Source organism: Sarcophilus harrisii, chromosome 1, assembly GCF_902635505.1.
Source record: "Sarcophilus harrisii chromosome 1, mSarHar1.11, whole genome shotgun sequence".
Lineage (NCBI taxonomy): Eukaryota > Metazoa > Chordata > Mammalia > Dasyuromorphia > Dasyuridae > Sarcophilus > Sarcophilus harrisii.
The window spans coordinates 130,611,254-130,626,679 of record NC_045426.1 but is presented as its reverse complement, the minus strand read 5'-3'; the positions used below and the strand labels follow the sequence as shown (position 1 = coordinate 130,626,679).

Below are 15,426 nucleotides of genomic sequence, written 5' to 3'. Positions count from 1 at the left end.
CTCAACCAGTTAGTTACTAGCTGTGTGATCTTGAATATGTTACTTTTTTGAACATCAGTTTCCTCATCTGTAAATGGCAGTAAATACTTATACCATCTTCCTTACAAGATCATTGTAAAGAAAATGGTTTGTGATGTTTAACTGTTGTTTTCCTGTGCCTTTTCCCCATCTTAACATATATTATCTCCCCCCTTTGGACCTCAAGATCTCTCCATAATATCTCTCCCAAAACTTGTTCTTACATAAATGTTCTAGCTAATGTGACTATCAATCAATCAATATTTATTATGTACTTACTATGAGATACAAAGTTTGAATAAAACACAGTCCCTGTTCTCATGAAATTTATACTTCAGTGGTGGGGAATAAGACACTGAAACATAATATAATATACAGTAGTAAATAATTGAACTCTTCTTCCCACCTTCGAATAGATCTAGTTGCTTGGAAGTTTTTCTTTATACATCAAACCCAGATATCTTTTGTTGTAGGTTCAGCTATCACTCTTACCTCTATCTTCTGGAGCCAAGCAGTATAAGGATAATTCCTACATAATGTTACTTCTCCAAGGGTATTATTTCCCCATCTAGTGGCCAAAAGTTAGTGAGGTCCTCAAGTACTTGTCTTTACCATAGCAGGTATTTGCCAAAAAACCCAAACAAACAAACAAACCTAAAACAGAAATAATCATAGAAAGCTGGGAGAGTAAGGCACAAAACAACTTTGTAGTGAAACAGACCATAGCATATATGTAGAAGTTAATTAAGAAATGGTAACAAAGCTAATGTTTAGTTGTTAGTTTTCTCCACTGAAGCTGTCATTTTATTTCTGTTCTGTATTTTATTTCTGATTGTAAGTGTTCCTTCAGCTTTTAACATTCCAAGTCTCATGATTTGGGTAGGAGAAAATGGGAAAAGAAGAAAAGTATTTTTAGTACTTTCAAAAATGGCTCTTTCAGAGGTGATCTAGGTTTTTCTCTGAAGGACTATTCCCTATATTTCCTAGCTGGTGGGTAGCTGTAGCTTCACTTTAGATAATATCCTTAAAGAGACTCATAACAATTGTGCAATCATACGTGACTTATCAGTTTAGTGTTCTATTAATTAGAGAATAAATTACATAAGATATATTAGTAAAGGCAATAAGGATGGAAATAAATATTTATTAAGTACCTACTATGTGCCAGTCACTATGCCTAAGCACTTTACAAATATTATTTTATTTTATCCTCTCAACCTTTGGAAGGTGGATGCTACAACGATCCCCATTTTGTAGTTGAGGAAACCTAGGCAGATAGAGACTAAAGTGACTTGCTCAGGCTCACACAGCTCTTAAATGTCTGAGGCCAGATTTTAACTCAATTCTTCCTGATTCTAGGCTTAGCACCCTCTCCCCTATACCACCTAACTGTTTGTAGGGAGAAAGAGAGTTTTATTTGATGAACTTTTGAACATTAATATTGTGAGAAACAAAACAGGAATATAAGTGCTTGACAAAAGCATTCACTCTTGTTTCAAAATCATCCTTCACAGAGTTCAAAAAGGAAAAAGGATCCTCTAAAGATGGATGGTCTTTCTGATGATTCTGTTTGCAAAAAAAAAAAAACAAAAAACAAAACAAAAAAAAAACATTATAACACTTTATTGCACCAAAACCCAGAATTCTGAGAAATCTCTTACATGAAATCCTTGACTATTCAAGAGTTTGAACTAATCTATACTAGACTGAAAGGATTCAATGATGAGCAGTCCATTGTACTACCATGTGTCTTTTTTATATTTTTTTTGTTCTTAAAAGTTCATTATTCTGATATCCATGGACAGGAACTGCAGACAATTAACCAATCAAGAAGCATTTATTTAGAACTTACTATATGGTAGCATTGTGCCAAATTCTAGGAATATAATGACAAAAATTAATCTATTCCTGGCCCTCATTCAATTGGGAGAGACAAATTGTACATTTAAGAACATATAATTTTTTATACAAGGAAATGACATGATGAAGGTATGAAGAGAAGAGAACAGGGAAGCCCTCACATGGAAGGTGACACGAGTTAATATTGAAAAAAGATAGAGATTCTAAGAGGCAGAAGTGAAGAGGGAGGACTTTCCAAGCATGGGGGACAGCTTAAGCAGGGCATGAAAATGGAAAATTGGAAGGAATGTGTGGAAAGGTAGGGTGGAGGCAAGTAGTGAAGGTCTTTAAATACTAAATAGAGGAGTTTACATTTCATTCAGGAGATAATGGCTAGCCATTGTAGCTTCTTGAACAGGAAAGTGATATGATCAAAATTTAGGAAATGGATAGATTAAAAAGAGTAGAAGCTGGATGCAATTAGAAGGCTATAACAATATTCTTGATAAGAAAAGCTAGGGTAATAGTGATATGAATGAATTAAAAGAGAACAATGTAAGAAATGTTATAGAGGTTAGATTTACAAGATTTAGCAAATGATTAGATATAATGATTGAGGGAGAGGGAAGAATCAAAGATAATTTTGAGGTTGACCACCAAGATAACTTGTTAGGATAGTGGTATCTTCAACAACAACAAAAAGAGAAACTCAGGGGAAAGATAATTAATTCTCTTTTGGACATGTTACATTTGAAATGACCCATACAGCATTCAGTTGAAAATGTCCAATAAGCAGAATAAGAAAGATTTGGATCTATATTGACAACTGCCGGATGAATACCAATGAAATCATGAATCTACTGAAATGAAGTCACCATCCTATCTGTTATACAAATGGATGAATTTCACTCTAAGTCCTATAGTTGGAAAACCAATGCTAGTGAGAAGCTGTTCTATTTTCATTTTTTCTTCTTTCTTATTTTCAGAAGTTCAATAAATGAGGAAAATTATGATGATGTTGATATGCAATCCAATGGTAAGATATGCTTTATTAATCTTGGGTTATACTTAATCATCTGACAAATCAGAAAATATTGTTGCTCCCATGTTAGTTTTTATTCATAAAATCATCTTTATAGGGAGATGGACGTGAGGTATAAAGAGAAAAAATATTTTACATAAAGATAGATGATATGTATGTATGTGTGTGTATATATATATATATATATATATAAATCCTGTAGATACATGTATATACATATGGGTATATCTATATTATACATGTGATATTCACATAGAACTTTTAAGATTAATGAACTATTGCACACAGATTATCACTTTCACCAGAGTAAATATGTTGTGATTTGCTTCTAACATCCATGCTCCACATAAGCTCACAGAATGTTGAATTTACCTTTCTTTCAAAGTAGATATAATGGGATCTTTTTACTTGTTGGATTATTTCACAGAGGTCTCTAAAAATGAGTTTATGTCAACTCCAAATATTCATAAAAACCATTTTTTAGAAAGTTCTATAGCATTTATCTTATAATGTATTTCTATTTCCTCATTAAAATTTCCAAAGAAAATACCTAATTTCTTTGTTTTAAAATAACAATCTTGAATAATACTGAAATTACGTCTAATGATGGGCTTGAATTATACTGAAATTACATCTAATGGTGGGGAAAGTGACAATTTTCACCATAAATTAAAACTTTTTAAATTTTATTTGTTTCTAGATCCTGGAAATCCAGATGAGGTCGGGTAATTTGTTTGTTTTTCTTTAAAAATAAACAATTTACTTATTTACTTTTATTCTTATTTTCTAATTAAATGCAATCATAATTTAAAAAATCTTTAATAATTAGAATTTAAAAATGAATTTAGTATCTTCTCAAGTTGCTGTGATTCAGAGATGTAAGACCAAGTAAATGATTGAGTATTTTTCATTTTTATTTCTATGTCAAAGAATCTCACAAAACTACGAGCACCACCACAACCTAATATTATATTTCTCTTAGGATGGAACAATACCTGTAAAATTGGTTAAGAGTCTAACTATATGCTACAGAGATTAGAAGGGCTAGAGACAAGATACCTTCAGTGTTTCCATTCTAGCTCATGAGAAAATAATTTAAGCAAGGTTTAAACTTTTATTCTTATAGTCTATGTATGAGTCGTCATGTTTTTAACCATTTAGTTGTCTTTCTCTTGAAGTCAATAAAAGTTTACCATTAGCCATTTTTCTCTTATAGGATCAAGACAGCAATGAAGAAACATATGAAGACATGTAAGAACTATATTTTTTATAAATGATTATTAAAAGAAAAAAAAAAAGATCAATGCAGCATCAATGCTAGGAAACATGGGCTAACTATGCTAGAAAACCAAAAATTATTTTGTCCAAATAACTGGCATGAGGCAGGTCTATTATAATCTTTGACTCAACATGAAAGATTGAAGAATCACTGGGGTCAGATCAATCACATCAGAGTGAGGCAGGATCCCTCCACTACCTGGGAAAGCATTGTTCCTCTAAGGATGATTTATTAAAAAGTATAATAAACTGAGTGAGATTATACATGGACTTACAGAGAAATCACAGATCTAGGAAACAAACAAAACATCCAGTATTCATTATCATTTACTTTACTGATTTTCTTGGGGAAATCTTTCGATCTATTTGTTTCTAATTTTCCTATTTTTTTCTTGTTTTTCTTGGAGGGATGCTATGAAAAATACCTTAAAAGTTTAGTGTCAAATAAAAACACATCCCTAGAGGCCACATACTTATTTAGAAAAGCACAAATTAACAATATTTGTTGTATTTTTACTTATTTTGTTAAACACTTACCAATTATATTTTACTATGATTCTGGCTCACTCTGGAGTTTTGATGATCACATGAGAACTGAAGGCTCTGAGTTTTACCTTTAAGCTGTAAAACATCAAAGCACCAATTTCCTATACATTGGAAAGTAAATTATATTGTTTCCTAAATTAAATTGTAAGTAGCCCAGGGGGAAAAAATGTTGTTTGAAAAGTAACTAAATGATGTACAATGTGATATTTCCTATTAAACTACCTTAACTACAGGTATATGTTTAATCTATCAAAGACTGAGACAAAATTTCTGGACACAGGGGGAAGCGTGGTCCCCATTATCTTTTGATCATCTACATATTAATAAGAAAAGGGAGAAGGAACAGTACCTAAAGTAGTCTCCATCCATTAGCCAAATAGCTCTATCATATGGTAGAAAGAGCCCTGGTTCTGAGGCAGAAGGGCAGAAGGGCTGCAGCCCTTCTCCTGACACTTTCATATCTGTGTGATGTGGTTCAAATCACCTAACTTCATTGGGATTTTGTTTCCTCTTCAGTAAACATGATGGAATCAGAGGAGCTGGCCCCTAAGGTCCCTTCTAGCCCTAGATCCATGATCCTATATATAATTCTGTTTTAAGAGAAGACCATTGTAGAAGGCAACCTACAGTCTGTATGCCTCTCCTTTTCCAGGAGTACTCCAGAAGCCACAGTTCCAGAATGAAAGGGTCTGTGAAGTGTATGGTTAGGTGACTCCAACTTGACTTCATTCCCAATATCCATGATTTGAATAACCTCTTCAGCCAGGGGTAGAAAAGAAGAAAAGTTTTAGAGATAGCGATGGCTTGGCTATCAATTCCAGTATAAGTAAAGTAAAATTATTTCTTGTTTGCAGAGAAGCAACAAAAGAACGAGAGAAGAAGAGGGATAAAGAAGAGAAGAAAAGACTAGAGCAAGAAAAGAAAGAGCAGAGGGAGAAGGAAAAAAAGGAGCAAGAAATCAAGAAAAAATTCAAAGTAAGTTCATTATTTGGTGCTTGGTAAAAAGATCAACTCTTTAATGCTTTCTCCCAAAGCACTTTAGGAGTGTCAGAACTACAATGAACTGATAATCATATTCTGAAAAAAGTTTTCTCAGTAATCCTTCTTGGTGATATCTTTCTTGCTGACACAAGGCATACTTGGGTTTAAGGAAATTCTCGTTGGAAAACAGTTTCCATTGAATGACTTTGGAAGCAAGACTTCAAAAACTTCAGAATGATAGAAAGAGGAGTGTAAACATAGATGCACTTCTGAACCTTCCTGGTACCCTGGGGTTTACTGTCTAGATTTCTTTCTTAAGAACCAGGACTTAAACTTAAACCAAAATTAAAACCAATCTTATTCTTTTGGCTATCAACAGGTCCTAGGCCAAGTCCCATTTGGTTTTTGTTTGGTTCCTGACTGACTCAGATTGAATGTAAATAACAGTCATTTCTACTTGGACCAAAACTCTGAGGACCTTACCCTCCCAGATTAATTCATTTATTTAGATTTTTTTTTTTGACTAGGTAAAAGAGGAGATTCTTTGCCTCAATTCACTAAATTGGTGTGGCCTCAGTCAAAATGAAACTAGTTGAAAATTTTAGTTTAAAAAGGCCAAGGTTTCCCATTTCATCCAAGGCTATCTCCAGTGATCCTGATCTATATCTGGCCACTGGACCCAGATAACTCTGGAGCGGAAAGTGAGGCAGGTGATGTGCACAGCCCTCCCTCATTTAAATCCAATTCACTTGCCTGTCTTGGTATCACCTCCCTGATGTCATGGTCCTCTTCAAGTTCAAAGAGCCAATAGGTCCTTTTCCACTGAACAATAAGTCTTTGTTCTTATTACATACAGGCTCTACCTCTGATATCTTTTGTTCCTTAATTGTTGCTTACTCTAAATGTCCCCTAGTCAGGATTTCTAGATATCCCCCTCATCCCCCAGATCAGATATGGTAGACAGGATAATAAGGTATTTAGTAACTAGTCCTCCTCTTTGTATTAATTTGTCCTAAAACCTAAAAGAACATGTGGATAATATGCTATTTCTTGCTTCTTGAAGCTAACAGGCCCTGTTCAAGTCCTTCATCAAGCTAAGGCTTGCTGTGATGTCAAAGGAGGGAAGAATGAGCTGAGTGTCAAGCAAGGAGAGGAAATTGAAATAATCCGCATCACAGACAACCCTGAAGGAAAATGGTTAGGCAGAACTTCCAGGGGGACATGTAAGTCCAAAGTTCCTCCTTTCCTTCAAAATATTTTTCTTATTTTGTTGTTCTTTTGATTCTGCTTTTTTTCTCCCATTGCACCATTTCATTTAGTCGTGTTTGTTTGCATTTTGCATATCATTTATTCCTTAGAGCTCCAAATCTACTTCCAGTTCTACTCATGCACTACAAGTTATGGAATCATTCCTCAATCTTTGGGCATGTGGTTTATTTCAACATTTTTCAAAGGGTTAAAAATAATTCTGCTATGAACATTTGTAAATAAACAGGTCCTTTCTTTTGGGGGATGGGAGAATAGGGAAACTGAATTTGTGATTTCATCTATTTAAGGAACACCCAATGAGGGACTTCTACAACCACTTCAGATCCTTCTTTGCAATTATAGTCTTAGAAAATTGTTCAGGAAAGGCAGCTAGGTGTCACAGTGGATAGAGCACCAGCTCTGAAGTCAGGAGGACCTGAGTTCAAATCTGAACTCAGACACTTTACACTTTCCTAGCTGTGTGACCCTGGGCAAGTCACTTAATCCCAATTGCCTTGGGGGAAAAAAAAAGATATTTCTTAGCTGTATGAACCTGAATAAATGGCTTAGCCTCTTTTAGTCTCAGTTTCTTTGTAAAATGAGGCTAATAATAGCAGTTACCTCACAAGGTTTTTGTAAGGATTCAAAGACATAACATTGAATTTTTTTAAAAGAGAGCATCACAAAGGAGGATATATCTAAAAGAGAATCCCAGAGCAGAAAAGTTGGAGTAATAAGAAAGATTTGGTATGGAAGGCATATCACTTCCCAGATTGTGACTTCTCAAACATAAGTTTTCTCCTCTAAATCTGTAGATGGCTATATTAAAACAACAGCAGTGGAGATCGACTATGATTCCTTGAAAAGAAAGAAAAATTCAATGAACACCCTTCCATCAAGACCCACGGAAGATGATCAAGAACTGTACGATGATGTTGCTGAACATAGTAGCATTAGCAGGTGTGTTCATAAGCAAATGATGAAACTGTTAAGTTATTTGTGCCTTTCTATCCTATGAATTCTGAGTCCTGGGGAAAATCTTGTCTTCCATGTCTCCTGCTTCTCTCATTATGCTGGCCTCCAACTAAATTAAAAATCACAAGAGCTTGAAAAAAAGGTTATGATCTCATTATAATGAATTCCACATTCATTTGTCATACTGTCATCTGTTTGTGTCAACTTTTATTTGAAATAAGAAAACCTTTGGCCACATTAGTAAGTTTACGTACCAAGATTGATCTTTTATTTGTCATGATGATCTTTGGCCTGAATACTACAGAAGCTTTGTAAGAGGAATGCAGGCACCATGGCTGTGCAGAATGAGTACTCCCCTTGGAGTCAGAGAATTTGTATTTAAATCCTGTCTCAGAACTTGGGTTCAAAACCTGTATCTTTGGGTAAATCATGTGACAGGTCTTGGTTCCTTCCTCTGTGAAGGGATTGAACTAGAGGGTCTCTGAGGTCAATTCTCAACCTAAATCCATTATCCATGAAAATTTTTTATTTGCATAACCATAGGTAAGTGCCAATTAACCTCCCTGAGATTCATTTTCCCATATGTTTAAAAAAAAAAAAAAGCATTCATAACATTTGCCCTATTTATATCAGAGTTGTGTGAAAAGTATTGTATAAGTATGAAAGTGTTAACCCAAGTATGAATCATTATATCAATTGGTAAACGTTTATTAAATGTACTATGTGCTATGTGCTGGTCATTATGCAAAAAATACAAAATAAATGACACATTTCCTTACCTCAAGAAGTTTACATTCTGTAGGAGAAAGTGCATATGCATATGAATATAAACAAATCATATGCAAAAAGAGATACAAGATAATTGGGGGAGAGCAGTACTAGCTAGGGAAATTAGATGTAGAAGATGGCACTTGGCTGAGCCTTGAAAGAATACAAGGATTCCATAAGGGAGCAGTGAAGGGAAAATGCATTCCTGGCATGAGGAACATCCTGGACAAAGGCCCAGAGATGGGAAATAGAAATGTTATAGTTAAGTATCATCAAGAAGACCAATTTGACTCATTCAAAGAGTACAAGATGGCCTATGAATAATTTATAATATTCCTAAAGAGAAAACCCTGGAGCTGGGTTGGGAAGGCTTTTATATGCCAAACACAGGAAATTTGTATTTGATCTTACAGAGAAATATGAAGGCACTGCAGTCAGTTCCACAGAAGAATAACATAGTAAGACCTGTACTTTAGGATATCACTGAAGCAATTTTGTGAAACAGACTATTCACCATCAACCAAATCTCTTTTTTCCCCTGGACCTGCACTCCTTGCTCCTTTATTGCATTGCTAATAAGTCAGTCCAGACTGCTATGGCAGACATGTACACTGGTTTCCCTCCAATGTGGAAGGCAGGATAAGTCACAGGTGATTTTAGCCACTGGGAAGCAATCTGAAGTACCTGGGGAACTGATTCACTTATACTGTCCTACCAGAACCCTGGCTTCTAGGCAGTGAAGTTTGAAAAAGGGAGGTCATCACAGACTTTTCTGGTGACACTCAGAAGTTAAGAGACATCATTAAAGACAGGCTGGTTTTCTCCATTGAGGCGATAAGCATTTAAACCCCAAGACTTTGTCAAGTGAAGATCATAATGGGCATAGCAGGCAGAGATGAGGAAATGGTTTAGAAAGTAGAATGACTGACTACAGAGAGACTAACAACAACAACAGTCAAGATCAAAGTACTTTATAAATATTATCTCAATTGATTCTCACAGGACCTGGGAAGTAAGTACTTCCCATTTTACAGGTAAAAGACTGAGTTAAGTCATATAACTAGTACGTGTCTGGGGTCACATTTGAACTCGGATCCTGTTTAAGTCAAGGCCCAGTGCTTTGTCCACTGTGCCACCTAGCTACCTCTTACAATAATCTAAGGTGAGAGAGCCTGAACTAGGGTAAGTGGAAAGAAGGGACCTAGATAATGAGAAATCTTATGAAAGGAGAATCAGCATGATAAGATCTATAAGGAAAGACTGTGTGAGGAGTCCAGAATAACTTGAAACATGTAAACCTGAGTGATTGAAATGATGGGCGTACCTCAAAAGTACAGGACAGGAAAAAAAAAATCTGCACTGCAGGGTCACTTTGGTTTTTTGTTATAAAGGTTCATCCCTTCAGAATTTTAAAGGGAAACACAGGATTGACATTTTTTCCCCTCTTGGGTCACTCAGACCTATATATTTTAAACAGTTCCAAATGTCAGCTCTTTGTTGTATGCTTTGCTTCACTGACACTTGAAAGTTAATTTCTGTTATTTAACCAATGATGTAGCTGACTAGATTAGTAGTGTCCTGCCTTTTGTGGAGCTGGTCCTTGCTTTTCCTGCAGCTGGAGGGAGAAATTACAAGGATTTTTTGAAATGTTGTCACATCTACCATTTAAAATACTTTCCTGTCCCTGAGAGGAGTTTTGTCTGCACACTTTGCCTTTATGCAGTTCCCCATTTTTTCTCGTTTTTTGGCAATCCTTTAAAGCATTAAAAAAAAAAAAAAGAAACCATAGCAACTAAGGAAACCTGGCAGAAACATAGTCCTAAGATCCCTCACTTAAGTTTCTCTAGAAATATCTCCTATAGGATTATGATAACCATTTTTAAAAGTCATGATTTGTGGCCTTGGAGCAACCTAGTTGCCAAAAAAAAAAAAGTGGGAAGATAAAGAGTAAGTTCTAATATCAGCTGTAGAGCTGTCTACTGGGTAGGTGCTGATAGGCCTTATATCCTTTCACTAAGACTATCCCCTTTGCATCATCCACCCCACAATGAAGCTGGAAGCTTTGGGGCAGCACAAGTCAATTTAACTGCAGGGAAAGAAAGATCTGTGGTCATTTCACTGGATATTACTTCTTCCCTTTCTCTTCTTCCCTTGCCTCTCATCCAACATGCTCCTCCCCAACTTTTCTTTCTTTTGGATCTGATAATTGACAGTGACCATCAATGACTCTAGCCAGTTTGGGCCACTATAGGCCAGGGCCCCTTCCTCAGGAACTTTGTTGTTTAACCCCTGTGAGTCTCAGCTTTTTTCATTTGAAAAAAATGGGAGTAATGATAGTTGTATCACTTTGGGAGAGATGGGAGAAAGTGCTTTGTAAACAATAAAGCATTATATGATAATAATATATATGTATTTATATAGGTCTTTACAATTTATAGTCTTGTTATCAAAAAGACTCTATGGAACCCATCAGGGTTGGGGAATAAGCCTGAGACAAGCTGCCACTGCCCACTGCTTCCCCAGATGCAAGCTAGTCAAGGAGTAGAGTTATAACAAATCCTCTTTTAGAGTGAGAGAAACCTAACTTCATACTCTTGACAATTCCCCCATTTCTCTTTTAATAAGGATTTCATTTCTATACCTTTTTGTTAACTCTTCTTCAAACCTTTTTAGTATTAGTTCAGATTCCTCATCACTGGGAGACTGGTCATATATTTTTTCAACCATTATCCTTAGGTGACCTGATCCTATCATTTGCACATTGGTGGATGGATCTACTGGTGTCACGTTTGTTAGGGATATTTCTATTAGTCTTTATATTAGTCCTCTAATGTAAAGGATTATTTCTGCAGCTACTATTAAGGAGGTGAAGAATAATACTTCCATTCCTTTCCATCTCCCTAACCAGGATTCTAACTGTCAGTGACTGTCTAACAGTCAGTAGGATTGTCTTTTCCTGAATTCCAAGCTAGTTCCTCAGAGAGGGCGAGCCCCTGCAAAGCCCTTTGTAATAGTACCATCAGGGGCTGTATTGTTTGGTATAAAAGTACACTCCCTCCTATCATTTTACAAACTCTTCCTTTCTCTGTCAACAATAGGTACAAGGCCATACTGTTTTCCCAGGCCATCCTGCTTGTAGAATCCAAATGGCCACCAATACCCTTAACTGCCTCCCCAGTGTAATTTATGATTCTTTGTTGGTTATAACATATATAATTTATCCAATCTACATTTCTATTCATTGGAACCCACCAAAATAGGATCTCAAATCCAGCAGCTATTTGATCTCAGGTCTTTAATTCATTAGAAACTTCCCTAGGAACACTTATTTTATTTGGTTATTTGATGATAAGATATATTTAATGAGGTCCTTCAGAAGTATTTCTTCTTTTCCTGATCTTGGGCCTTATTGCTGTATCCTGAGTACAGGTTTAAATCCTAAATGGCTTCCTTTCTGTCTAGTACAAAGTTGTTCCTTCCCTATTTTTTCCTCCTTTTATAGGAATATTTTTGATGAAGAGTCTCTTCTGGGCTCTACTTCTTTTATTCCCTAGAGTCTATCTTAAAGCACAAGTCCCTCCCCGATTCCCAATTAATTGGATGTGACAATGCAACAACCATTTACAAAGGGCCCATTATATTCAAGGGGCATCTAGGCTACCCAGTAGATAGAGTGCTGGAACTGGAGTCAAGAAGACTCATCTTTTTGAGTTCAAATTTGGCCACAGAAACATCCTAGCTGTATGACCCTAAGCAAGTCATGTCACCATATTCGCTTCAGATTTCCCCATCTAGAGAAGGAAAAGACAAACCATCCCATTATATTTGACAAGAAAACTCCAAATGAGATCACAAAGAGTCAGATGTGACTGAACATTATATTGAGGTACTGCCTGCTCCAGGTGCTGGCAATACAAAAACAAAAATGGAAAACTATTCCTGACCTCAAGGAACTTACAGTCTACTAGTGTTACAGCATATATACAAAATAGCAAATCGAAAATAAATAATTTCTAGAGGGAGAGTATTAACTGAAAGTTTGGAAAAGATCAGTCATTTTCTTTCTATAATTTTGATTATTGAGTGTGAAATTATTAAAAGTATAAAACCAGAACCTAAACTAGGAATTCTGATGGTCAAAGTAAATTTATTTCACATAAGAGGTTACTCTGCCCTTGTTGACATAGTCAGATCTAGTAGGTCTATCCTGAACTTCTACAGCATGGTCAACAATCCTGAACCATAATCCCCTGGGTAAAGATAGTAGAAGGAGAGAAAGAGCTAGCTTGGTATTACAATAGAAGAATACCACATTAATTGTACTCTTAGAGATAGCATCTAAGGACTAGGTAAGAGATTGAAAGTGGTAAAGTATTTTTGAGACAAGAAAATATGGGCTAGAGGATCAAAACATGTTTCATTCAACTGACAATCCTTTGTGATATAATTGAAAGACTGGTTGCTGCACCCTACTTATAGTTTTAATGCAAATCTGTTAAAAGTCCAGAACTCTGGAACAGCAAGGTGGCTCAGTAGATAGAGAATGGGTCCTGCAATCAGGAGGACCAGAGTTCAATTTCACTTACCAGCTGTGTGACCCTAGGCAAGTCACTTAATCTAGGTTGCCTTGAGAGAGAGTGAGGGGAAGGGGGAGGGAGAGAGAAAGAGGAAGGAAGGAAGGAAGGAAGGAAGGAAGGAAGGAAGGCTCAAAACCTTTAACTTAACTTGGTAAAAATTAAAATCTCACAAGAAGAGTACCACCATTTAAATTAATCTATGTAGATGACCTAGGAGGTTTGTAATTCTTACCATCCCCTTTTTAATATTCTCCTTCCTTTACTTTGAAATCTAAGTAGATCAAGAGACAATTTTGTAAAAAAATTTATATATATGACTGTTTTTTTTTTACCAATTTTTTCAGATCTTGTAAGTAGTTTTAGTAATAAGAAAAACATTCATCCATTTTTTTCAGAAAAAATATAAACTGCCATAAACCATATTTCAAAAAAAATCCTGATATGAATATTTCATAACCCATGTACATGATCAGTGAGTACATTTTTATATATACAATTGGATTTTTAAAAAATTTTAAAAATTTAAATTTTAAAAAATTTTTTAAATTCCCCATATTTTCTAATTTTTGTCTTTTAAAAAGTCATATCCAACTAAGGACTTAATAAATAAAAGTTTATTATGCTATAAGAATTCATGAATAATATCCAACCTCAGACACTTGCTAATTGTATGACCCTGGGCAAGTCACTTAACTCCGTTTATCCCAGTTCTTCATCTGTAAAATAAATTGGAGGAGAAAATGACAATCTATTTCAGTACCTCTGCCAAAAAAACACCAAATGGGGTTGCCAGGGGTCAAACATGACTGAAAACAATAACATAAGAAGATGTGTGTATGTGTCTGTATAGAAATAGATAGATAGATAGATTGTTAAACAAGGGAGTATAAAGACAATGATATTGTTTGGTTGGGTTTTTTAATAAATCATTTAACTCAAGAATTTTTGAATAAGGAGCAAATTCATTAAAAAAGAATATTGCTCTAAAGTTGAAGGTATTATTTAAACTTGGGTCATGCACATGTGTGTACCTTTTAAACCTTGAGGAATTTCTGAAAGGAAAAAAAAAACACCACTTTTTTTCTTCAATAATATGAGGTGTCCATAGATCAAAGTACCAATTAGTTAACTTTGCCATTGGTTACTGTTTAATGTTGGGTAAGTCACCATCCTTTAATATAGGGAGACAAAAAACAGTTTTTATTTTATTTTGCTATTGGTAGATTTATGTAATAAAAAGAAAGCTGTAGACCTGGGCTATGGAGGGCTCTTAGGATTATGTGCAGCCAAATGAGTATTGGCCTGTCATAGATCCAGATCACTATTAACAATAAAATGTTGTTGAGGTTGAATTGTATGATCCCATTTGGGATTTTCATAGAAAAGATACTGTAGAAATTTGCCATTTCCTCCATCTATTCAGGTCAAAGCTTTCCCTGCAATTTACCAAAAGTTCCTAGAGCAGAGATATCAACCACTCCTGCAACTCACAACCATATTAAAATGTAATTGGGAAATACTTTTTAAAAATAAATAAAAATACAGTAAGATATTTAAAAGCTAAATCAATATGCTGTTGGCAGAGATCCTATGTACTATTTAGTGGCCTCTTCCCTCCCCCCTTCAATTTGAGTTTGAAATCACTGCCTGCAGTAGTTAAAAAACTTGTCTGAGAGTCACCAAACCATTATGTGTCACAGGCTAGACTTGAACTTATCTTCTTGGTTCTGGGGTCAGTTCTCCACTATTTCAGGGCTCAGCAAACTATGGCTCATGGGTCAAATTCAGCCACTTGTGGGTCTGATGAAAACAGATCACCTGCTAGCCATAGTTAGCTGATCCCTGTACTATTTTATATTGTCTCTCAATAGACGTTAAATTCTCAAACTTGTGAACTTCAGAAATGGGTAAAACAAATCTGCTTCAACAAAGTATATTGTGAGTTCTGAATGAAGTAGAAGATTTGGCTTTTTCCATCTCCTAGATCTGCAATTTAGTAGAAGACAAACAAGATTTGGAATTGAGGAAACCCGGTTCAAATCCAGCCTCTGAACTCCAGATAATTCCCAAGACATAAATTATAGACTTGAAATCACAGGCTCTTGACATATTGACATAGTGGACCGGAATCTCATTTATCATTCTTGTTTCATG

At 35.4% G+C, this 15,426-nt stretch overlaps 1 protein-coding gene across 9 annotated transcripts in view; it reads left to right on the top strand.

Annotated features, from left to right (window-relative positions):
- FYB1 (FYN binding protein 1) overlaps positions 1–15,426 on the top strand; it is a 198,048-nt gene that overhangs the window by 149,650 nt on the left and 32,972 nt on the right. For all 9 annotated transcript variants that reach the window (XM_031964378.1, XM_031964391.1, XM_031964383.1 and 6 more), the window contains 6 exons: positions 2,844–2,893; positions 3,600–3,619; positions 4,116–4,150; positions 5,578–5,698; positions 6,768–6,927; positions 7,768–7,912. In XM_031964378.1, the coding sequence (XP_031820238.1) occupies positions 2,844–2,893; positions 3,600–3,619; positions 4,116–4,150; positions 5,578–5,698; positions 6,768–6,927; positions 7,768–7,912 (531 nt within the window). The remainder of the gene's footprint in view (positions 1–2,843; positions 2,894–3,599; positions 3,620–4,115; positions 4,151–5,577; positions 5,699–6,767; positions 6,928–7,767; positions 7,913–15,426) is intronic.